The sequence below is a fragment of the Grampus griseus genome, assembly GCF_964374135.1.
Source record: "Grampus griseus genome assembly, chromosome: 16".
In the NCBI taxonomy this organism is placed as follows: Eukaryota; Metazoa; Chordata; class Mammalia; order Artiodactyla; family Delphinidae; genus Grampus; species Grampus griseus.
The window spans coordinates 28411980-28438787 of NC_139010.1; the positions used below are offsets into that span (position 1 = coordinate 28411980).

The 26808-nt window shown below is 37.1% G+C and overlaps 1 protein-coding gene across 7 annotated transcripts in view; it reads left to right on the forward strand.

The window, feature by feature from the left end:
• ADK (adenosine kinase) overlaps positions 1-26808 on the forward strand; it is a 486537-nt gene that overhangs the window by 431077 nt on the left and 28652 nt on the right. For all 7 annotated transcript variants that reach the window (XR_014297905.1, XM_082674082.1, XM_082674080.1 and 4 more), the window contains one exon: positions 23267-23353. Coding sequence is in view for 6 of the 7 variants with exons in the window: in XM_082674082.1 (XP_082530208.1) it covers positions 23267-23353 (87 nt within the window). In the remaining variant the exon portion in view is untranslated. The remainder of the gene's footprint in view (positions 1-23266; positions 23354-26808) is intronic.

The following is a 26808-nucleotide window of genomic DNA, read 5'->3' on the forward strand; positions in this document are numbered from 1 at the left end:
ATGTGTATTTGTGAATCTGTGCTGATTCTGGATGATTTTTTTTTTTCTTTGAGAATTGGTGACTGTGGATTGAATGTTAAAGATGTTAAATTGGCTTTTAAGCAGATTTTACAATATATCAGTACCACCTTAGTTTGAGTATTTTTTCCTTGTGAGAGATGCAGAAAGATCAATGTCTCAGGTGCCCCAGATCATAATAAATATTTTTAGTAATACTTTTCTTTACCTTTGTACACTTTTAATAATGAGCTTTAAAAAAAAAATCAGACTATTAATGGCTTTCTGACAGTGTCATCCTGGCTGTGGTTGAGACCAATGTGAACTCTAATTTTTAAAGGTTAATTCTATAGGTAGAACACAGATTTGCTAGAAGACATAAGGACTTGGATAAAAGATCGAATTAGGATATGTGATATAAGAGGATCTTTTAAAAGAATCGCTATTTGATGCTTGGAATGTGTTCAGTCAGATGCCTGTATAATATTGCTAAAGCATAAACAGGTGAACGTATTCATATCCTTTAATACAGTAATTTCAATTCTTGGAATTTAAATAATCAAAATAGGAGCATCTATATGTGAAGATATTTATGTTGTTTTTATGTATCATAGTAGAAATTAAAAGAAACCTTTATGGGACAGATAAAGTACGTTACTTACTGGATACTACCATTAAAAATAATGCAGCAATTTGAGATTATCCTTATGTATTGTGTTAGATAAAAAATGAACCAATGCAAAGCGTTCGTTCATTTTGTGAAACTTCATTACTTAAAATTTGAGGACTTTTCTATAGTATGCAAAAATCAGAATATAAATTTGCCTGCCTCTACAATCAAAACAGCAAGAGTGATTAGGGTGGGGGGTAAGATGATAAATACTGTGTGTTTTCCATATCTTATTTTATATATTTTTTAAATTATCAGTTGTTTTTAAAAGAACACACGCCTTTTAATTAAGTGTACAAATTTAGCTACACTAAAGTAATATAGACTACTAGTGGCTGAAGCTCTGGGGTTTCATTAGTACAGTAATGACTTAATTAACAAATCCTCTATGAACAAAACCTCTTTCCCCGAGACTGGCCTTGGTGCAGCAGGCAGGGGGAAGGATCAATTTTCTCTGAGTTAGATTGGTGGCAGCAGGGACTAATGAGGCAGGGCCTTGAAAGTGGCTCTCTCTCAGATCTAACTCCTCAGGGGTTGGCTAGAGCTGATGCTAAGGGCACTGCTGTACTCCTGGGACCTACACAGCCTGGTTACCCAGGTGTTAAGAAAACAATTTCTGTGCCAAGACCATATGTGGCTTTTAAGAGACTCGGCAGGACTCTTGATTTAGGCAGAGCATTCCTAGTGTGGAACGAGTAGGCTAGAAAATAGCAAAGAGGGAATCCCATGTACTAGGAAGCTTCCACCTGTCTTCTGTGTGCTCAGTGTACTGCTTTTTTGATACCCTGGGCTTCATTTTATTCAACTATAAAATGAAAGGGCTGACTAGAAAATCTCTACTGTATCTTTCAGTTCTCATGGTCTTTATGTCCAGAGTGTTCTAATGGTCTATGTGTCTAGATCCGGAGTCAGCAATCTTTCTGCAAAGGGCCAAATAGTAAATATTTTCAGCTTTGCAGGACATACGATCTCAGTCGTAGCTGTTCAGCTCTGCCTCTAGTATGAAAGCAGCCATATGTAAGAATACGTAACCAAATAGGTCTGGCTGTGTTCCAGTAAAACTTTATTTACAAAAATAGGCGGCTAGCTAGATTTGGCCCATAAGCCATAGGACAACCTCTGGTCTAGATATTAATGTAATGGAGGTATTAAAAGAATTCTTAGGGGGATATGATATAAATCTTATTTCAGAGGGACCATTCTCTCAGACTTTTTACTTTTAAAGGTTAGTCAAACATAAAATGATATTTCAGGGAATTCCCTGGTGGCCTAGTGGTTAGGATTCCGGGCTTTCACTGTAGTGGCCTGGGTTCAATCCCTGGTTGGGAACTGCGATCCTGTAAGCCTCACAGTGTTGCCAAAAAATACATTAATTAAATAAAATAAACTGATATTTCAAAGTCAGGGTTTAGCAGCATGGAGAGAAGGATAAAAATACCCTGTCACCAAACTATTATAGTAAATTCTCTGCAATAGAGGAATCCTGTCATTCCCAATTAAGGAAGAAATGGTGTCTGCAACACTTGTGACTAGATTCTTTCAAGTCTCCAAAACTGTGAGCCTAGTAGGAGAGAAGTTCAATGGCCTGTTAATTTTGTTTCTTATAAAATAGGCTAAATCATGCCTTTCATGGTAGTGTGGGCTTCAGACCGTGTGTGTGTGTGTGTGTGTGTGTGTGTGTGTGTGTGTGTGTGTGTGTGTGTGTGTGTGTGTGTGTGTGTGTGTGTGTGTGTGTGTGTGTGTGTGTGTGTGTGTGTGTGTGTGTGTGTTTCCAGAAAAGGGCAACTGCCATGCTAGGCAGGCTTCAGGTCTCCATCTGTCTTGGGTTGGGCTTATGTCTTGGTCTTAAGTTACCAGGATTGTAATATGGAGATCAGACTGTCATCACTTTGGAGACCTTTGTTAGTTCTCCCACTTCAGGCCTCAGCCAGTGTCCTTTGTCTAGAACATTTATAGCAAACTTTACTTTGTTTGCTATAACAACAAAGCAATCGTAGTTTGGGTTAATTAATTCAGGCCTATTATTACATAAAGGAATCAGCACAGTGATACTTTACCTGCCTAGGGAAGTCTAAAACATTCTTGTTAGCCAGCTTGCTTTCATCTAAGCACTTTTTGGGATCTTTTACTTTCTAAGCTTTAGAGCATTAACTCCTTACTGGCCTATCCCACTAAACAGAGCAGAACTGACATATTCTTTCCGTTACAGCTTGTCCAGAGTGAGCAGTTCTACCATCCCAGCGTGGGGACAACTATAGCCGCTACTTTAATGCAGCAGTTTTCAAAGTGTGGACCAATTGGAGGTCTCCAAGATTCTCCAAAGCGTCACTTCCATGAAATCAAAACTATTTCACAATAATACTAAGACATTGTTTGCCTTTATGACTCAATTTCAGTGAAGTTTCCCATAGCATGCATAATATGTAACATAGCAACAGATTGATTACTAAAGCAGATATGAAAATCCTGCTGTCTTTTATTAAACCAGACATTAACGAGATTAGCAAAAATGCAAATGCCACTTTTTTCAATAATATTTTTGTTTTGAATATATTATTATTTTTATAAAAATATGTTAAAATGTAATAGGTCTATTAGTAAATATTTTTCAGTTCTCTTTTTAAATTTCTAATACAGTAAATATAAATATAACTCACATAAAGAAAGGCAATTTGGGGTCCTGAATCTTTAAAAGTATTTCAGGGGGTCTTAGAACCAAAAAGTGTGAGAACTCCTACCCTAATGTAATACCCTTAGTTGCAATGCTCTCATCTCATGGTTACTGATAACACCCTCAACATATTCCCATACGTAAAATATCCACTGAAATTCCCCTATTCAGAGAACAGATGTTAACAATTTAGTGCTTATCCTTCCAGACATCTTTCTACTGAGTGCTTGCATACCCACAGTATATAATTTTACATATATAGGATTATACTATACTTTTCCAGACGTTTTCTCATGAGACAGTTCAGTTTAAATTTTCTCCCTGTTAGCTCTCTGAATTCTTATAAAGTCCTAATGTCTTAAAAAGGGCATAAGGATCATCTTATCTCATTCCCAACTCAATTCAAGAATCCTCTCTAAAACATTCACTGCCTAGCAGATTATTCATTTTGGTTTTATAAACCCTAAATTGTTAGAAAGTTTTTCCTTCTGTTGAACAGATATTTACCTTCTTATAACTTCTCTTCATTGGTCCTAATTTCACTTTCAGAAACTATGTAGAATCCTTCTTATCCATCTTCACCATGTCTCTTTCTGGATGCTTTCTTCTGACCTATCTTCCAGTTCACTAATTCTTTTCTAAGCTGCATCTAATTCTCTATTAAACATATTCATTGAATTCTTATTTTCAGTTTCCATTTAAACTTATCAAATTCTTGATTTCAGTTTCTATTTTTTATAGTTTATAGTCCTCTACTAAAATTCTCAGCTTAGTTTTTAACTCATGATCAGTAAGTATAGTTATTTCAGAGTTGCTGTTTCATAAGTTCAATATTTGGAACCACTTCGGGGTACTTTCTGTTGTATGATTTCTGCTGGTTTTAATTTCTTGCTTGCCTCCATATATTACTATTTTTTATTCTGTGTGAGACATTGTATTTGGAAAATTCTTTGTAGAAATAATTTGAGGCATAGGATGATTCATGTTTTCTTTTGGCAGGCACAGGAACACCAGCATACTAGAATCATCTTGATCTAAGTTCAGGAACTTAGAATGATTGGAAGCCAAGCCACAGTTCATTGCCTAGGCTTATCTACCCCCTGTATATCCTTAAGCCTAGCTGCCATCCTTTGGGTTCCAAACTTAAGATGAAGAGGTTTTACCAGAGCCATCTCTCTTGACAGGCTCTAGATTCCAAATTTTGTCCTCCCAGCAATATCAAACATCAGACTCACCTCCCTGGTCTCTCTCATCCCTTATGTCCTACCCTGGTAATTCTTCATTCTTTTGTTAGGCCATCACTACCTTCAAGCACATTTTTTGTTTTGTTTTGTTTTTGTTTTTTTTTGCGGTACGCGGGCCTCTCACTGTTGTGGCCTCTCCCGTTGCGGAGCACAGGCTCCAGATGCGCAGGCTCAGCGGCCATGGCTCACGGGCCCAGCCGCTCCGCGGCATGTGGGATCTTCCCGGACCAGGGCACGAACCCATGTCCCCTGCATCGGCAGGCGGACTCTCAACCACTGTGCCACCAGGGAAGCCCAAGCACATTTTTTAAAGATACATTTTGTCTAAACGTTCTAATTGTTCTTGATGAGATGGTTGGTACGAATTACTTAGTCCACTGTTATCAAAGCCCCTAGAACCTACTTAAATTCATATTAATATTTCTCTATCTTTCTGGGTTGCTTAGGAAGCTGTTAGGGAGCAGGCATAACCCTGAAAGGGCATCCTCATAGACACATTTTACCATCTGTACCACATTTATCCAGGAGCTGTTTAAGAGCACATATTGAATGTTTGGTCTGATACTGCATTTCGGTTCAGACAAACTGGAGGTATTATCAGATTCAAATAAGCAGTTATTCTATAGCTTTCATCTCATAATTTTGAATTTTGTTAAGATTAATGATTGCAGTGCTACCCTTTTTCTATATTACCTGGGTTTATTACCCAGGTTAGGCTAAGGCAGCAGCCTAACAAATAACCCTCAAAGTCTTAATGACATTCAGTAATAGATATTTTTTTCTCTTGCATTCTTTTTCTTCACTGTACGTGAGGCCCTACTCCATGTTTTCTTCTTTCTAGGACCAACACTGAAGGGCAGCCCTAATCAGGAGCATGCTAGTTGTATTCGAGGGGTAAAGACTTAATGAAAGAACTACACAGTAGTTCTTATATCTCTTGTATCACTTCCTCTCACATATCATTAGCTGAAGCAAGTCATGTGGCCAAACCTGATAATAATCAGGTAGGAAGTACAGTCCTTATTAACGGAATATAGTTCTCCCGAGGGAATGAACCCAGTAAAGAGGAGCAGTGGATACAGTGTACCTGCGTCCCCATTTTACTTCACAGGTTTATATTCTAGTCTTCTTGAAATAAAACTAATGGTCTCGTTATAATTTAGGATTTAAACCACTAAAAACAAAAAAGTCAAAACAAACTATTGCTTAAACCTTGAATTAAGGTAAAGAATTGGGTTTGTTTTAAAAATCACTCAAATTGCCCTTCTTTAAAACATTAATTCCGTGTATGCACAGTTTCTTTCATCTGGTGTTTCTCTAAATTCCTTTATCCCATCTCTTATCCCACTAGTGATAAAGGAATTTGCTCTTTGGGGAGTTAAATCTTTAATATTGACCTCTAGGTATTACTCGCAGCCCAGTTGTTTTCTGTTTTGTATTACACCTTCATTAGCACTAGATTTTTTATACTAGCTTTTCTAAGATTTTTATTTTAACATGTTTTTAAAAACCTTAAATTACATTCTTCTCATTTATTTGCACTTCTTCTCTCTTCTAATTGTTTCATTGTCCACCCACCAAAGATACATTTACTATCTCTTATTTTTTCATTCATCATATATGCTCATAAATTCTAAATTCAGAGATTCTCAGTTCTCCCTTACAGTTATGGTGTTTTTCTAGTTGTTCTCCTATTACTGTTCAAAATGTTTTTGGAATGTATTGGGATTTTCTTCATTGTTTAAGGTTCTTCAGCATGTTTTATTTTCATGCATCAGAGCAATTCCTACTATATTTGTATGGGATCTCATATAATTTTTTTAATGAGCAAAGTACAATATTGAGCAACATTAAAGATTTTATTATTCCTTATTCTAAAATATAATATTTATTTAACAGTGAGATGAAAATACAGGTTTTATGAAATATAATTCCTGTGTCAAAAAGCTGTCAAGTGCTGCCACTGTTTTGTGACCCCCTGAATGATGTCTGCTCTCTTTGTATTAAGTCTAATAGTAATTGATCCCAAATAAAATCATGAAATTCCCTTTTGTTAGCTTTAGAAATGCATTGATAAGTACCTTGTTTGATGGGATAAAAGCTTCAATCACTGATGCCCCCACCTGAGTGGTTAATTCCAAAATATTATTTGTCTGACACATTGTTGTCAGTGACAACTGAACAAGAACTTTTAGGAGCAGTTGGCTGTCCAATAATCACAAATTTCAAGGTTATGCAAATGGTGCCAGTTCAGCCCAGCTCTCTTCTCTATTATCATATCAATTGAGTCAGTTCATAGTAGACAAAGCAAGGTTATGGGAACCACCTAGAGCATCATGCACCATTTAACATCAATGCAGCATATAAGAACATCTGCAACTTCAATCTTATTAACAGAGGATAGAATGGAAGGCAATAAACAGCTTTCTTCACCATTTAATTGCAAAATAGTATTTCCTAATGTTTGCATTGTTTATCAACAGGAACTTCATCAATAATTGTATAATTATGGTTGCCTAGATTACATAGGCAACCCTCATGCATCTTGTCATTTATTACAGAGAGGTCTGAATTTAATCTGAATTTGAACACACGATTCAAGACTAATAATATAAGTCCTTTGAAATGTGAGTTGCATGATACAGATATTTTGTGCAGTAAGAGAATGGCAGTTTATGATTCCTCAGTCACTTTGGGGATTAAGTTAACACAGAGAAAAGACTGAAAGGCAGTGAAAAATGAGGGGAAGCCACTAGTTAGATTCAAACATAGACCCATTGAACATGAAAGTAGGTTATGTGCTTTAGAATTAATCACGAGTAATTAGATGTTTGCTTTAGGCCAAAATTGGGCTGAATTAAAACAGAATTGTTATGCTGGAGTCTTCCCCTCAGTTTCTATGCTTAAAGGGAGAAAATGGCAGAAAACCACAAGTATACTGAAAAAAAACTATGGTGGCCAAAGTTAGAAATTGTAAATGCAGAGGAAAGGCTTGATGTATCTGTTCAGTCTTTGCCTTTATTGCTCTTTGAAGCCAGATAACATCACTACTCCTAACCAGCAAAATGTTAGTGTTTGCAGCAAGCGGCCAAGTGCGTTCTTCAGGCTCTGTGGAAGCAGAGTTTCTTTTGACACACAGTGCAAAATAGCCAAGAAAAATGAGAGGAAATAATATAAGTTCAGTAACAGTTATTGGTGTGGTCATTGGGAGTTGTCTCATAATAAAACAGGAGTAGGAAAATGTAAAAAATAAGGGATGCATTTAAAGTAGATGAGGCAAGGGGCTGGTCTGAAAAGTTTGTGTCTTTTAAACATGAAAATCTCATATTTTTACTTAAGTTTATTTTGTATTTAAGGAGAACCTGAGGCCTGTTCATGAAATTGTGTTTGAAACATTTCAATATTTAGAATATTTTCTCCCCCTGATTAGTCTGTATTTATACCTTTAATAATTCTCCATTCATTTTCTAGCAGCAAATTTTTCTTCCCTTCTCAGATTTTTTTTTTTAAGATCACATAAGGAAGAAAAAAAATCTACTATAGTAAGGTACCCACAGATTAGAGGAAGATGTAGTGTTTCTGTCCCCTTTTTTGCTGGTTCTGAGTGTAGTGAACACAGCAGAAGCTTTCTTAACGTGATAGTTGATCTATCATTGCCTCCATCTGAGGGATACCAAGAACTGGTTTGTTGGAGGTAATTGTTTGACCTGTAATTACTTAACATTATGCCTAAAGACTTTTTAAAAAGTAATTACAGCCTCTACTGTAAACTTGAAAAAGTTCTAGCTCTGCAGAATAAGAGTGGATATTTTGTATACATACATACATACATGCATATATATATATATATATATATGTGCCTCTCACTTAAATACCTCAGGAAAAACATTTTTCTAGGCTGGGGCTTTGCATAAATGGGCAGTACCAATTATGACACATGCACACCTTTCCTTTAAAGAACTTATAGGCAAACATTATTCAGGAGCCTTTTCTAGGAGCTGTTTATCAAAACTGCTATGATAATAACTTTGTCCTAATGAGTCCCAGTCTCTGTTTAGGGAGTAATCGATAAACTGCGAATTAATGTTCCATAATTCACATTACAATGCACATGTAATTATTTGAGATGAGGCAAACCCTATGCATTTAATTTACAACTATAATTAAGTAAACTCATTTGATACTAATTAGGTGAGCCTAAAAGGATCATAGGTTTGTATATTTAATTATCAAAGTACAATCAGCAACCAGTTTCTGAAAAGCTTTCCTAGCTTGAACTCAACATTGATCTTTGCCCACCCACACTACAATTTTATGTTCTTGGACCTTCAGTAAATTAAAATGCATGGTGAATCGTGGAGAATCTACTTGGTGAGTTAGCTTTTTTGGTAATTAGATTTGTAATTCACCATCTGAAAAAACGGCTTGAATATAAAGAAGCTTTATGTCTGATAAATCAGTTCATCAGAAATGAGGGAGAAATTAAGACATTTCCCATTAAACAAAAGCTAAAGGAGTTCATTACTGGTAGACCTGCCCTATAAGAAATCCTTCAGGCTGAAAAGGATGCTGGACAGTAACTCAAAGCCATATAAAGAAATAATGCCAGTAAAGGTAACTACATAGGTAATTGTAATAGCCAGTGTTCTTGTATTTTTTATTTCTAACTCCTCTTTTATTTCATAGATGATTTAAAAGACAAATATATTAAACAATAATTATAAATATATGTTAATGGACATACCTGCATAAAGATATAATTTATAACAACATAAAGGGGGAAAGGAGCAATATAGAAGCAGAGGTTTTGTATGTTGTTGAAGCCAATTTGGTTTCAGTTCAAATTAGATTGTTACATATTGAAAATGTTAATTTTCTTACCCACTAAGAAAATATTTGAGGAATACAGAAGTTTTCTCTGTTTTGTTAAAATAGTATATAAAAATTAGTTTGTCAGAAAATATACCTGTTTGCTAGCTTAGAAGTCTTTTAAATTCTACTGTCAATCACCAAGTATTTACTGCATACCTAATATAATGGGCTTTCTGCTAGGTTTCAATAATTATCTCCATTTCTTCCCACTAAATGTGTAAACATATAATCAAGAAAGAAGCTTTATATGATGTCTCCAGTGACTTCCTAGTCTTGGAATATGCTAGATAAAATGTTATTTCTTAGCTGCATTTATGCTGTAAAGAATGTGAAAGCTTGTGCCCATGACTTTCCCTAAAGGTGTAAAAGACGTTTCTATCTCCAACCTTTAAAACCAAGGTACCTGAATGTAAGGAGTAGAAGGCACCTGTATGATCCAGTATATGTTCCCTTCACTCTTAAAGTATTTAGGGTGTTGCCATTACTATCAGAAATTGTGAACCTTACCCGCAGACACTCAAATTCTAAGCTTTCAGAATGTGCTAACCAGAACGTGAGGGTTTTTCCCTTTCCTTATCAGCAGCCACTATAGTAAAATAGAAGGTAATTGCTGACGCTTATGTTGCTCACATAGAACATTTACTTACATGATCTAAAATAAGATATTAAAATAGATGAGCAAATTGATATCTGGCCTGTGAGGCCGTCGTTGCTTCTTTTATTTCTTTGGGGATACGAGTGCAATTTGTCAGTACATTAAAACAGAGATTTTTTTTTTAATAACAAGGCCCAAGTTTCTTCTGTCCAGATGTAAACAATGTCAGGAGTTCACACGCTATACAATTAATGACACCAGCCTTGCTGCACTGACATCTATGCCTGACCAGTTTGTATCTTGTCTCTGGGTCATCTGAGGAAGTATAAATAGTATTGTGGACTATGAACAGGCCAAGTCTAGCAGGTACCATTTACATGGACTAGAGTATAAATAGTATCCTCTGAAGCTGTACTTGTGGTGTTCTTTTTTTTTTTTTTTTTTTTTTGCAGTACACGGGCCTCTCACTGTTGTGGCCTCTCCAATTGCTCCGGACACGCAGGGTCAGTGGCCATGGCTCACGGGCCCAGCCGCTTCGCGGCACGTGGGATCCTCCTGGACCGGGGCACAAACCCGTGTCCCCTGCATCGGCAGGCGGACTCTCAACCACTGCACCACCCGGGAAGCCCTGTGGTGTTCTTAAATTGAATTATCTCTCATCTTCTTCCAATCTCAGAAACAAAGATACTGATTTTTATATCGTTTGAATAACTATTTGCTAGTTCAACATAACTAGTAAAGTATAAAGATTTGACACCTAATGGCTTCTGTTCTATCCCCTCGTGGTAACAGTAATTTGGTGGATTCAGAAGAGTAGTAGACATTTAGAATGATACTTTGGAGAGGGGAATGGAAGCACCAACTAGGGATTATTGGAAGGACCAGTTCTGAGAGGAATTAACAGTAATTGGCACAGTATTGGATGACAAACACCAGCCCATTTGGAAACAGGATCTTCATCATTTTTTAATAGGGTTGTGCCATTCTTCTTAATCTACTGATGGATATGAGTGTGATCCTTAAACTATTCCTGCAACTTTTCAAAAATCTGATGCTGCAAATTCTGTTCATAAAGAACAGTGAGGAGTACAACCAAGCTTTAAAAGCAATGTAAAATATTGTAATTGATGGGGCTTCCCTGGTGGCGCAGTGGTTGAGAGTCCGCCTGCCGATGCAGGGGACACAGGTTCATGCCCCGGTCCGGGAAGATCCCACATGCCGCGGAGCGGCTGGGCCCGGGAGCCATGGCTGCTGAGCCTGTGCGTCCGGAGCATGTGCTCCGCAATGGGAGAGGCCACAACAGTGAGAGGCCCATGTACCACAAAAAAAAAAAAAAAATATATATATATATATATATATATATAGAGAGAGAGAGAGAGAGAGAGAGAGAGAGAGAGAGAGAGGGAGTAATTGAGAGGTTTTTTTAAACAGGTAATTAACCATACATTTACACCTTTTAATCTACTTTTAAGTGCAAGGGAGATTGGCAAATGACTCAATAAAGAAAAGCGTCCTGTTTAAATTGGATAAAATGGTTGTTTACTAGTGTTTATCACTGTACTCCAAGTAGTCAACTGATCTGTTAATCCAGTTTAGTTTACTAGACAATAAATAGTACTCATAACTTTTATCAGTGTTTGTCAGGGGTCCCTCTGAAATGACTCCATACTTTGGGGAACTTTAATCTTATTGTATAGTATAGACTGTTTAAAATTTTTTTTTCTTTCCTCATATACCTATGACATTACCTTGAGGCATTATCATCCCCGCAAACCAGATTGCACTAAACACCAGTGATATTTCAGCAATGCTTTCTTGCTCTAAGACTTCTAATCCATAATGAGAAAAAAGGAGCCATTGGTCCTCTCATATCTGATGCAATTTTTCATTTGTAAACTAAATAACATTTGCCATTGCCACCATCAACAATTCAAACAGAAATCTTACCAATAGAGAGCCCATGATTAGAAGTAGTGGCATCAATAGCTTAATCTTTAATAATAGAGAACAACTTTGTACATGCATATCCATTTTAAAAATCTTTATTGTTGGGACTTCCCTGGTGGCACAGTGGATAAGAATCTGCCTGCCAGTTCAGGGGACACGGGTTCGAGCCCTGGTCCAGGAAGATCCTGCTTTGCCGCAGAGTAACTAAGCCTGTGTGCCACAACTACTGAGCCTGCGCTCTAGAACCTGCGAGCCACAACTACTGAGCCCGCATGCTGCAACTACTGAAGCTTGCGCACCTAGAGCCCGTGCTCCACAAGAGAAGCCACCTCAATGAGAAGCCCGCGTACCGCAACGAGTAGCTCCTGCTCGCTGCAACTAGAGAAAGCCAGCATGCAACAATGAAGACTCAACGTAGCCAAAAATAAATAAATAAAATTAATTAATTTTTTAAAAAACGGGCTTCCCTGGTGGCATAGTGGTTAAGAATCCACCAGCCAATGCGGGAGACATGGGTTCGAGCCCTGGTCCAGGAAGATCCCACATGCCGCGGAGCACCTAAGCCCGTGTGCCACAACTACTGAGCCTGTGCTCTAGAGCCTGCGAGCCACAACTACTGAACCTGCATGGCCACAAATACTGAAGCCCGCACACCTAGAGCCTATGCTCCACAACAAGAGAAGCCACCACAATGAGAAACCCACACACTGAAACAAAGAGTAGCCCCCGCTCACCGCAACTAGAGAAAGCCCACGCACAGCAACAAAGACCCAACGCAACCAAAAATAAATAAATTAATTAATTTATTAAAAAAAAAAAACATGCCTTCAGAAGGAGCAGTTTTAAGTAAGACCTGGTCGCCTATACCCAGAAGTCTTATTTTAAGATTAATAATATTCTTGTCCATTTATTCATTAAATGCTTACTACGTGCCAACCTTTGTCGTACGTGCTTTACATGTATTAACTGACTTAATGTTTGCAAAAACTCTATGAGATAATTACAATTTTTGCCCCCATCTTACACATGACAAATTGAGGCATAGAGAGTTTAACTTGGTTATGAGCTAGTAAATCGGAATTTACTAGTAATCGGGAATATGAACCCAAGAGTCTTGTTCATATTCTTAATCACAATGTTATACTGCCTCTGTTCTTTATGGAGTATTAATTTACTTAATTTAGTCAAATTTAGTTATCAGTACAGGGCTTAAAAGGGGAATTTAAATGTCAGTAAACTGTTACATACTGTTCAATCAAAATCTGTTTTTTTCCATTATCACCTTTTTTCTGGAAAAAATGGTGGCAACATTGCTCAAATGGCAGCTTTGGAATTATATTTTACTTCTCTCTCATTCTTTTTGTCCCAAAGTCCTACTTTGCTTTGGGACCCTGGGTAGTTGACAGCCTCCGTGAGCTTCAATGTCTTCATTTATACAATCAGGTCAATAACACCTAACTCATGTGATTGCAGTGAGAATACATGAGATAAAGTATATAGAGCACTTGGTGCAGTACCTGGCTCATAGTAAGTATTTGAATATCGCTTTTTGCTCAGAAACTGCAGTTGCATCCCATTTGCCTCATGTATCAAGTCCAAACATTTGTCGGGCTTTCAAGGCCTCCCTAGAGATGGCTGGACCCCACCCATCTTGCGTTATTTCTGGCCTTACCTGACATTTAAACATCCTTCTTTCTCTATGCCTCCTGGGATATATATCTTTCTTTTCCTCTCCTTTTCACTATCCACATCAAAACCCAGCTTTAAGTTCAATCTTCTCCATGAAACCATCACCAGTTAATTAAACTCACATTGTTCCTTTCCTCCTTTGAGCTCCTGTTGCAGCTATAAATATTACATTGTTAATATTTCACAAATTCTTCCACATATGCTAGATTTCTCTTTCCAACTAGATTCTTAAGTTCCTTGAGAAGACACACCATGTCTTAATAATTCTCCTTTATCTGCTTCCAAAGGATCTAGCAGAAAATTAAGAGCTCATAGTGAGTGTTCAACAAGTACTTATTGCCTGATTGAAGATAATAAGCTCCTGGGCTTCCCTGGTGGAGCAATGGTTAAGAATCCACCTGCCAGTGCAGGGGACACAGGTTTGAGCCCTGGTCCGGGAAGATCCCACACGCCACGGAGCAACTAAGCCTGTGTGCCACAACTACTGAGCCTGCACTCTAGAGCCCGCGAGCCACAACTGCTGAGCCTGTGTGCTGCAACTACTGAAGCCCGCAAGCATAGGGCCTGTGCTCTGCAACAAGAGAAGCCATCACAATGAGAAGCCCGCACCCGCAACAAAGAGTAGCCCCCGCTCACCGCAACTAGAGAAAGCCTGCGTGCAGCAGCAAAGACCCAGTGCAGCCAAAAATAAAATAAATTAAATTAAATTAAATTTTAAAAAAGATAATAAGCTCCTAAAAACACCTTATAGAATTGTATAGGGCTTTATATTTGACAGGGTGCTTTTATTAATATTTATGCTTAATCCATATAATAGTCACTGAAAATAGCTAAAGCAAGAATTATCATCATTTTCTGAGCAGCAAAACAGAGTTTAAGTTACACTGTGACTTGCATAAGGTCTCTTGGTAAGTAGCATCTTAGACTCCGTTCCCAACTCCCACCATTCAGTCCATTCTCTATAAGGCTACCAGAACAATCTCTTTTGAAAATGGGATTGTGTCACTCCTCTCTTTGAAACCTTCCAGTGGTTTCCCTTTTTATTAAATAGAATGAAATTCTACCAGCTCTTCCCCCCGACACCCCACCCACACACACACACACAAATTTGATCTCCACATATTCACTGTACTCTAGTTACAGTGGCCTTCTTAACCTTGAACAGGCCTAGCTCACAAAGCTTGTTGCTAGCCCAGGTCCTCTGCACTTGAATATTCCACCCCTGGATCTTCACATGGCTGGCTCCTTCTTGCTATTGAAGTCTCAATTCAAACATCACCTCCTCACTGAGGAAGTAACACCCATCTAAATTAACCCTCCTCCCCAGTCATACTTTATCATCTGTTTTATTTCCTTCATGGCATTTATTGTTATCTCAAATTATCTTCTTCATTTTTGTATTAGTTATATATTATCTATCTTCACTAGAATGTAGATCCTGTGAGAGCAGGGTTTTTGTTTGTCCTATTCACATCTGTATTCTCCTTCCCTGACAGAGGTCCTGACACATGATAAGCTCTTAATAAGTATTTGTTGAATAAAGTAGCTGAACAAAAACCAGACTCAAACTGTGGGTCTTTTGAGTCCTAATCCGGTTTACTTGCCATCATTCCATTTATTCTGCCTTTCATGAAAGCACTTATACTTTTGGAACTACAATAAGAACTGATGTTCAGAATAATGACATTAACATGTGCTGTAGGATTCTCTATTATCAAAGAAAATTTTCATTGAGTTCAATAAACTAATTAAAGCAAGGATGTCATGGTATGTTATTATATTAGTACATTTAGAAAGATTTCCAACTAAAAAGACTTTCTACTTTTTCTTTAGTTAACCAGAAAATTAAATTAACCCAGAGCTCTTCATTTCCCCCAAAAGTCCTTGTTAATTAGGATTGTTCTATAAATCTCTATTATTAGCAGAATTTGTCATCTGTTTCATTATCCTGTTTATTAGGGCAGTCTGAGCAAGGGTGTCTTTGCTCATATCCTGATATGTGTATCCAATGAAAAGAAAAAGCATTTCCTGGATTCTCTTTTTTTTCCCTATTCTGTGACACAGGCATATTTCATGCTGTTTGCATAACAACTTAATTTCCTTGTGTCAGTTCCCAGTATAAAGTAGGAATGATATTCTTAACTTGGCTATTAAGTAAAATAATTAAATTTAGAGTCTACTTAAAATAAAAGCATTAGTGCTTTGAAACATTGTTTGTGATAACAGAAGATTGAAAACAACCTAAAAGTTCATCAATAAAGGACTACTTAAGTAAATTATAGTATATCCATACAGTGGACTATTACACAGTCATGAAAAACAATGACATTCTCTGTTTACCAATATAAAAAGATCTCCAAATGAAAAAACATCGTCCAGAACAGCATGCATATAGTATGATACTTTTTTTGTTGTTTAAAATAAAAAGGAGAAAAGTAAGAATGTTTTGCTTATATGTGCATAGAGAAATTGTGAAAGGATATACAGGAAAGCAATAGCAGTAATAACCAGATTGAAAAATAGTGGGACTAGAAACTGAATGAATGGGAGAGATAAGAGAAGGGTGGTTGTACCATATATTTTCACATATTTATATTTGGGGACTATAGTTATGCATTACCTGTAGTAAAAGTTAAAAGGTTAAATTTTTTTAAAAAACAAGCACAGCTAAAAGCAGTATGTGGTTCTGGACTGCATCCTGTACTGGATGAAAAAAATTGCTATAAAAGACATTAGGACAATTAACAAAATTGGAATATGGAGTATAGATTAGATGGAATAACAATATTAAGTTTTTAAATTTGTCAACTATACGATGGTTACCTAAACGAATATGTTTGTTCTTAGGAAATACACCAAATTAAATAAATTATTAAGGAGTAAAGGACATGATATATGCAACTTAAGCTCAAATGGCTTGAAAGAATAAATATGTATGTATATACAGGAGGACTGATAAATTATGGCAAAATGAAAAACTGGTAAATCTGGATAAACGTTATATGGGAATTCTCTGTATTTTTCTTTAAACTTTTCTGCTTGTTTAAAATTATCCCCCCAAAAAAAGGTTAATAAAAAACAAGCAGGGCTTCCCTGGTAGCTCAGTGGTTAAGAATCCGCCTGCCAATGCGGGGGATATGGGTTCAAGCCCTGTTCCAGGAAGATCCCTCATGCTGCGGAGCAACTAAGCCCGTGCACCACAACGACTGAGCCTGCGCTCTAGAGCCTGCGAGCCACAACTCCTGAGCCCGCGCGCCTGGACCCCGTGCTCTGCAACAAGAGAAGCCACTTCAATGAGAAGCTTGTGCACTGCAATGAAGAGTAGCCCCCGCTCGCCACAACTAGAGAAAGCCCACACACAGCAACAAAGACCCAATGCAGCCAAAAATAAATAAATTAAAAAAAGAAAAAAGAAGCAAACAAAAACATTAATACCCTGGAAATACCTCATTATAAGAAATCAAGGTGCAGGAGCCACTTTTCAGAATCTTAGGAGTTCTGGGGGTTTTTTTTTTTGTGATACACGGACTTCTCACTGTTGTGGCCTCTCCCATTGCGGAGCACAGGCTCTGGACACGCAGGCTCAGCGGCCATGGCTCACGGGCCCAGCCACTCCGCGGCATGTGGGATCTTCCCGGACCGGGGCACAAACCCGTGTCCCCTGCATTGGCAGGCGGACTCTCAACCACTGCGCCACCAGGGAAGCCCAGGAGTTCTGGCTTTTAAACGGTCCTACTTGTCACTTTCTGGTGAAGTTTTTGCCATCAGTATTCTGTTTTTTTCCATGGCTGGTAATGCTCATCAGAGGCAGTGGTAGAGGTGGTGACTACAGTCTACCTTGAGGCTGAAAAACACTTGGCTATCTGCTTCTCATCCTGCTTTGTATCTTCTTCAGTTATATCTTCACTACAATTTAGAGGTGACATCAGTAAGACAGTGACAACACATGGCACTTTAATATACCTTGAACAGAATTTCCTAAGGATATTAATTATCTTGACTCTGTGTGTGTGTACAGTACTAAAATATATAGTTAATTTGGTAGCAGTAAAGCTACCGGAACATTTAGTCTAATTGTTTGGCATTGAATGAGTGGATTTTTTATTATTATTTTTCAGTTAGATATTGTGGCATTTGTATGAACTAACCATCTCTACTATAAACGACTTAACATTATAGTTGATTCTAGCCAGACTGGCCTCTTAAGAGACTGGGTAGTAAGGCTTATGTCACAGTAGAGTGAAGAGTGAATTACCTGTTTGTATAAACTGTCCAGAGACTGTTTGATTTTTATTATTTTGTACTTTAAGTACATTAAATTTCATTGTTCTGAGTGAAGATGCCGTGAGGGTCTTATCCAATAAATGACACTAAGCAAATCTGTTATCAGCTGAATTGTTAGTGTTTGTTTCCTGTCTGCTTGGGGAAACTCATGATTTTGTGCTGTTGTAGAAGTCTGGAAAATAGGAATAATAATTATTCCCAATCCTTTTCCTTCTCACTTTATAAAGAATTTGGGAAGAGACAATGGCACTTACTTATCTTAAGCTCTTGAGTAGAAGTACTTGATCAGAACTAAGTGTCATTTTTCTATAACTAAGGCAAAAAGCTATTTTTGCTACTTGTTCCCACAGCTACTCCAGTCCCATTTCACACCCAAGAAAACAAGATCCCAGTAACAGTGATGTGAGTGTCTTGGGCCTCATTGGCTGAATAATGCCCATGCCTATAAGTGTGTCTTAAGATTTAGTTAGGTACTTTGTATGTTCATACAATAAATTGACTAGAAGGCTATGGAATGGGTCATGCTGGTGAATACCATTTACTTAGTTTGTGGGAGTTTTTTTAATAACTCTGTAAACCAGCTTAGATCATTGTATTTCAAAATAAGAATGTACCAAAAATATAAGTGAACTTGAATATTATTGAACTTTGTTTAATCCCTTTTCAATGATTTGGAACACCATTCAAGATCTTGCAAATTTTCAGCATTATTATTTTGAAAGAAGTTCTCATAATATAGCTCTCTAGATGCAAAAGATAATAGAGCCTGGACTGTGTACCAATTTATGACAGCTCTTTTTACATTCTTAATATTCTTATATACTTATTTGAATTAATAAGTACAAAAAGTGGAAAATATTTCTACTTTATGTTTCAGGAAATTGAACTTCATATGACACCTAAGGGTAAAGGATTTCAAGGATCTACACATATATCCAGAAAAAAGTGTAGTAAAGCTGCATTCATTTAGAATTTTTGCTAATTTAAACAAAAAGTCATGATTCTTAAGAACAAAATTCAGATAAACTCTTCCATTGTGAATTAGGTTTTATTCATAAATAAAGATTTATCCAATCAAAAGTCAATAACTTTTTTAAACAAAGAACTCAAGGAATTATATCTAATTGCAGCTTACTTATCATTTATATGTGATTATTTTAATCTGTAATCCAGGAATTAATTCTTATATTACCTAAAATGTTTTATAGATGTGTTATATTATTACATAATATAACCTTATTATAAATGGTAATGGTGTCATTAACTTAGCTCATTTTACTTGTTTAATGCCTGTTTGTTCTTAGTTTATAGTTGTTAATTCCCTTTATAGTATGACTTGTACTTGGAAGTAATAAAATCAGATTTCTTTATAAATATTTATGGTACAGACCTTTCCCTAAACCAGACTGTAGCCCTTTCCTTTCCTAATTATTTCTAATAAAGTCTGCTTATATCTTTTTTTTTTTTTTTTTGGCCTGCGTAGCAGTCTGTACTGCATACTCCCTAGAAAATTTAATCCTGGATGTTTATGCCTTAACTTCCAATGAATCAAAATCTTGTCAACTTCATGTAGGTCTGGTGTTACAAAGTGTGGAAAGGTAGTACTTAAAGAGTTTAAACAGGTACTTCTAATATGGAATCTTCTTAGCATCTACAGTCAAAAGACATCACTAAGTGAATGAGTCCTCTTCTTGAATATCAATCTTTCCAGGAGGATCTTTTTTTCATTATCATCACTTTGTTTATCTCTTGTTGAAAGTATCCATTAGTAGCAGGTAGCAAAAGGCAAACAGAACATGCTTTTTGAGAGTCTTAGGTTCTTTATTAAGACCTTAAAATTTCCAAGATTTCCTTTTCTCTCCTTCTTGATCTTAGATGAGATTGAAGTTTATAGCGCTTTGGCCACATTTGTCCCCATAAACGATGCAAATTTGTAGTTTCAGAAGTTCCAGACACCAATGAAAAGCACTATTCAGTCTTTTACAAATGTCCTCTAGGCCAAATTTCATCACAGATACAGTAGTCTCCCTTACCTGCAGGGGTTCGTTCCAAAACCCCCATTGGGTTCCTGACACTGTGGATAGTACCAGACCCTATATATACTATGTTGTTTTTCTTCTGTACATACATACCTATGATAAAGTTTAATTTATAAATTAGGCATAATAAGAGATTAACAACAATGAATAATAATAAAATATAACAATTACAATAATATACTGTAATAAAAATTATGTGATGGGAATTGCCTGGCGGTCCAGTGGTTAGGACTCCACGCTTCCACCGCAGGGGACCAGGTTTCCATCCCTGGTTGGGGAAATAAGAACCTGCATACCACGCGGCATGGCCAAAAAAAAAAAAATTTGTGAATGTGGTCTCTGTCTCTCAAATTATCTTATTGTACTGTACTCACCCTTATGATGATGATAGGATATGATACAATGCCTGTGTGATGAAATGAGGTGAGGTGAATGACACAGATATTGTGATGTATCATTAGGCTAACATTGACCTTCTGATGATAACGTCAGAAGGAGAATCATCAAGCCATGATGATGTCGATGGTTGGATATCAGCAGCAGATGATGTCCATGGTTGGGCATCCTCAATAGCTGAAGGGTTTTCGTTTGTGTTTGTTTATTTGTTTCACTGAAACCTTTTGGAAGAACATTGTAATTGGAAGTTGTCTCTTTTTAACTCATCAGTGTTTTGCTACAGAGGTTGAATCCTTCAGTGATTATAAGGGTGACTTTAATGCTGCATTCCATCCAAGGATCTTATTCCCTAATTTTGTCCTTTAAAGTCTGTGCAATTTGAAACACTTCAGCAAATTTTGGTAATGTCCGAGTTGCTGGTTCTACTCCACTTTCTTCTTCATCATCTTTCTCTTCCTCTGTAAATGACTCAACAAGTTCTTCCACTTTCTCATTTGTTAACATTTCTCCATGGTCTTTGATGTGTTCTTCTTCATCAAGCATGTTGGCAAATCCTTCTTACTGTGTGAATGATTTTCCTAACTTCTCCACTGATCCCCAGGAAGCCTTTAAAATCATTCATGACTGCAGGCCTTTACAATTTCTGGTTTTAATTCATCCACTGCAGCTTTGATGAATGTTATTGTGTCAGTAATAATGAATGATTTCTAGCACTGCATTGTGTCCAGATTAGAGTCTGCATCAATTGCTGATCAAATATGATCAAATACAGGGTGGGTGTATGTGACCTGGACAAACTGAATGATGTCCTTGTAAAAGGGGTGAAGCAGTGAAGTTGTATTTGGAGATAAAATTCCAACCTCAACATTTTCACGTTTGTAACAATTCAGGATGACCAGGTACATTATCTGTTACTAATAGAACTTCAAATTCCACCCTTTCTTCTTCCAAATATTTTTTCACTTCTGGGATGAAGCATTGGTGGAAGCATCCCATAAATGAGATAACTGTCACCCATGCTTTCTGATAATTTTTGGGTTTGTTTTTGAGAGCACATGGGTTCTTCACCCTGAACACTACGCCTGGCTTTATCATATGCCCTGCAGTGTTGCCACATAGTACCAACGTTCATCTGTCCTTCCATGTTTTATGCCCTGGTGCCTCCTTTGCACTTTTATGAATGTAGCTTCTATTGGACATCTTCTTCCAGAAGAACCCAGTTTCATCACCACTGAAGACTTGCTTTGGATGGTATGCTATCTCCTTAATCAACTCCTTCAGCACTGCCAGAAATGTGGCAGTAGCTTCTTCATCAGCAGACACAGCCTCTCCAATAATTTTTATATTTTTCAGTCCAGATCTTTTACTGAATCTGTAACCATCCTTTACTCACAGTAAATGGCTTGGCTGTCACTTGTTTCAGGGGATCCCTGGCTGAAGTGTTCCTATAGGCTCAGTGTTTTCTGGCGCAGCACGTTGCCGTCAATAGGAATAAATCTTCTGTTCATGTCCTCCACCCCAAAACTTAATGCCTTTTCCATCTTAGTTAAGCACTTGTCACGTACTCTGGCCATAACTTTTGCTGTTTAAGGTGCAACATCAAATCTAACACAAATTTCTTTTTCCTTCTTCACAATTTCACAGATAGAAGCTTCGTTCTTACTGTAGATCTATCTTAGCAACCTCAACATATAATATTTTTTTCTTTCCTCATTAAGTCAGGAACTTGCACCTTTTCACTTAAAGGAAGCACTTTATGGCCTCTCTTTGGCATATCCAAATCTCCAGCATCACTACTCTTGTGCTTTGGGACCATTAGTAAGTAAAATAAAGGTTACTTGAACACAAGCACTGCAGTACAGTGACAGTCAATCTGATAACCAAGGCGGCTACTTGAGTGACTTACAGGCGGCATACGTAGGGATGATTCATATCCAGGGCAGGATGGATTGGGACGGTATTCAGAATGGTGTGGAACTTAAAACTTATGAATTGTTTATTTCTGGAGTTTTCCACATAATATTTTCAGACTTTAGCTGACCGCGGGTAACTGAAACCGCAAAAAGCAAAACTGGATAACGGAGACTACTGTAATGCCATTCCACTGTCATGTGCCAAGTTTAAAGTAGTGTATTAGGTTACTCTGTAGTCAAAAGAACCAAGTCCAGACTGCTGTAAGAGAAGAGCTCATTGCACTGTCCATTTTGTTCTGCCCATGCATTCAGTGGTAGCTTTCCCTTTTGTTATTTGACTGATAGTTTGGAGGAAATAGTGACTCCATTGTAAAAAGTAACCAGATTAAGTTATCCATAATAAGCCAACTAATATCAGTAATCCTTGACATTGGCATCAAGTATTATTCAGAATAGTAGTTATATATTTTTTTGTGCCATTGTGATTTTCTATAGAGGAACACTCAAGACTCATTATTTGTAGTTTTTAAATTTACAGCTTTTTAACTATATCCAAGATTTCATTGCCAGGAATGTAGCCAGGCTTGATGCTTTATTAGCGATCCATGATCTAGTACTTAATACTTCCTTTAGCTCATAGTTTCTGTTCAAGTATTTTTACTGTCCAAAAAGGTACTGCTACCATTTACAGTTGTTCCTCAAAAATGTGAACTACCTAAGTATAACTCTTAACAAAACACATACAACATCTGTATGCTGAAAATACCAAAAAGCATTGCTTACAGATGGCTTTTCACCTTGGTTCCCAAGTGCTCTTGTACAGAATATGGGCTTCATGTTCTGTCTCTCTCTTTGGCTGATGTAGGAGCTTCAAGCTTTCCTGGGTGAGTTTGTATATTGAGTGTTTACAAAGAGAAGTCAGTCTGCCTTTCTTTGGCTCTAATTGCAGAAAGTGAAGTCACCGCTTTTGCTGTCTTGGATCAAGACCAGAAAGAAATTGTTGATACCAATGGAGCTGGAGATGCATTTGTTGGAGGTACGGACTCATTTATTTCATACTTACTTACAAGTTAAACATTTCCTTTAACCCTGTCTCTGCCACATAGCCAAGATTTATGAATATAGTAACTTTTAATTTCTGCTTTTAAATAATTAATTCCTGATGTTTTTTCCATATGCTACTATCATTGTGTTATGAGGGTATATTACTACAGGAAAATGTGTATTTTGGGCTTAAAGATAATTTACTGTTACGCTATATCCCAGTCATTTTCACAAGATTAATTGTGTCTGTCAGAATATTGCATAAACAAGCTGCATCAAGACAGTACATAGTATATTCATAGCCCTTCAGGCTTAAATGTTAACAAATTGTTGTTCTTTAAAACACATTGTGAATATTAATAGTACGCTAATAGCTAAGGATGATGTCTTTGGATTATATCCTTCAGTTAAAACATCTGTTTCTAACACAATAGTTGGATGTTTATTGTACCAGAAAGGGTTAAATTTTTGTCTCATTAAGGTTCAATAAGAACTGGCACAGTTTATAAAAACTAAATCATTTTTGGAGTGAGTAGTCAAAAATAAGATCAAGACAATTGGAAGAGTTTTGGCTTGATAACTTAGATTGATCTAAAATCGGATTCAAAAGTTCTTTTCATATGTCTGAACTCCTTCTAGCCAAGTGTAGTTAAGCTAGGTTAAGATCTCTAGAAAGCTTTAGACTCCTGAGTGATAGCCCAGAAGAGTCCCTCCTGACCTTTCTTTCTCATAACATCAAGCGAGACAAGGAAGAAAAGGCGAATGGAGCTGACCCTTGTCTTCCTTTCCTTGGAAGATAAGTTGAATTATGGGAAACTTATTTAAGGTTGTATAATGGTTTGAACTTAATGTTACTTAAAATATTTATATTCTTTTAATGTTCACTAGCATAAATTTTTCATGTTTCCTTCTTTGAAACTTTTCATGCCTAGTCTTAAATGAGCTGTTTACCATTAGACTGGTAGCATGCCCCATGCCATCTTTTTTTGGAAAGAGTACATACAACAAATAATGTTCTACTTTACTGTCACGCACGTATCTTTTATTCCTTTGCTCTGAAAGGCTTCATAACTGATTATTTTGCAGCTGTTTTTCCTATTCCATACCGCTTCAGAGCTGTAAACCCATGTAGCCTAAAAATACCTTATGCAGAATTGGGCCAAATTCTGTAATACATTAAGGAGACACTGTTGATTTCCTGTTTAGAAATTGGTTAAACTAGGAATCTAGTACAGAAACTTTTAAATTTATAACGTGTGTGTGTGTTATTTAAGCACTTTAAAATACTTAAAACAGTAAGTATTCTCTTTCTTTGCTATTTAGTTGGGTACATCCTGAGGCTGTCATAGATACGATGGTGACCTAATTAGGCACTGCTCCTGGGCCTGAGGCCTGGGGCTTCCTGGCCTTGCAACAACAGATTCCTTTATAGACCCCTAACTACCTATAATGCTTCCACTACGAGGTAGGAATATATAGACTTTTTGAGGAAGAGGGAAGTCATTCTTAGGATACTAAAATAGGAACAGCTAGCTAGCCATTTGTATTACAGTTAGAGTGATAAATGAACTATATCATCAAAGCCCTTGGACTCTTTGTTACAGGATTTTCGGCCTCTTTCTTATCTCACTCTGGTTACCCAGACTCATTTATATACTTATTCTTGGGGTACAGTGAGGTAAGTAAAAAGGAAAGAGTGTGGAACAGCGATCTGCGAACCTTTTTTCCTAAAGGGCCAGACAGTGAATACGTTAGGCTTTGCAAGCCGTATACTGCATATTCTTCTTGTTTTCTTGCTTGCTTTTTGTTTTGTCTTTGGTTTTTTGCAGTACTCTAAAAATGTAAAAACCTTTCTTCGTTCTCCAGCTGTACAAAAACAGAGCATGGGCTGGATTTGGCTCTCAGGCTATGGTTTGCCAACCCCTTTTGTAATATGTTGGCAGCCTCCTCACTTTATTCACTTTCATCATACCCTGGATTTCACTACGCACTGTTGAAATCAGTATAGAGAAAGTGGAAGTCAAGCTGAAACTAGGCAGAACTTTACTGGTAAAACCTCAATTAAGTAGCCATTTTTCTCGTTTTAACCCTACTCTCATCGGTTCCCAGGATATTCAGATCCTGAAAGACTGAGTCATGCAGTGAGATGAATACTCTAATGTCATTTTAACAAGGAATACTTATGCTGGCATGTTCAGCACATTCTGTCTATGTACATCAAGCTATATAGTAATAGCATAGATAACATTTACGCAGCACCTACTAGCCAATTGATATCTTAGGCACTTTACATATATTAACTCGTTTAATGTTCATAAAAGCTCCTTGAAGTAGGTTATTTTTAACCCCATTTTACTGATGAGAAAACTGAGACACAGAGGGGTTAGATAACTTTCCCAAATTCTCGTAGCTAGAAAGTAGCAGAGCCAGGATTCAGACCCAGGCAGTCTGAACTGTACTGCTTCTCTAAACTTTTAGGGAAATCTCATCATTAGGACTCAGAACCACAGACCCGCCTTACTAACAAAAGCTGGTTTTGCCAGAGAGAATGTTCCTATTGACTGAATAGATGACTTCATTTATTGAACAGGAGGTTTTGTTACACAATAGGATTCTTAGGACTCTGGGGTAAGATTGTTGCAGAAAAGAAAGTGAAAGGGAAGAGAATCGAAGGACTTAATCCCAGGTGAGTTTGAACCAGGAGTTTCTGCTAAGCAGTAGAATTGATTGCACTACAGAGATACAGAAAGCCAGATCATAAACTCGCTTGGTCAGCATGGAATCCGAATACAGGGAGTTATATGAATCAACTGTTTAATAGCACCAGGCTGATACATCCATCTTACAATAGAGATGTTCTGGTTAGTTGGAAATACTCAAAAATCCATTGGCTAAAATCCCCTACTCCCATCTCTACACCAGGGGAAGGCTTTCTAGTAGGATTGGAAATACTCTATCTTTTGAAGTATACTCCTCTACCTTGATCATGAATGGAGAGGCAATGATGGCAACTTTTGCATTTACTATGTAGTTTCTTTTTCTTTGCTTGATTGCCTGATTAATGTCTCCTTTCTGATTGACACATTTTATCTTTAGGTGCTTAATATATTCCTCCTATTACTTTCAAGTTTTGCTGGCTTACAAGCACCTTTTTCTTTTGTGACTTTGCATAACTATATTCCAGTCCCAATTTCAAGTTCTTAGATAAACCGTGACTTCACCTACCGTGTGCTGATATTACATATCCCAATACCAGAGTGCCATGCGTTCTCATTAGCCACATAAGAGATACATGACTACATCATAGATTTTCATGTATAATTTTAAAATGAGTACCCCAAAGGAACATAAATTAAATTCATAGTTCCATCTCGAGGGTTTGGTAACAGTGACAAATTCCTCTAGCCTCCACAAGTATACCTCCTTGTTCTATTTGGAGATCTTAAA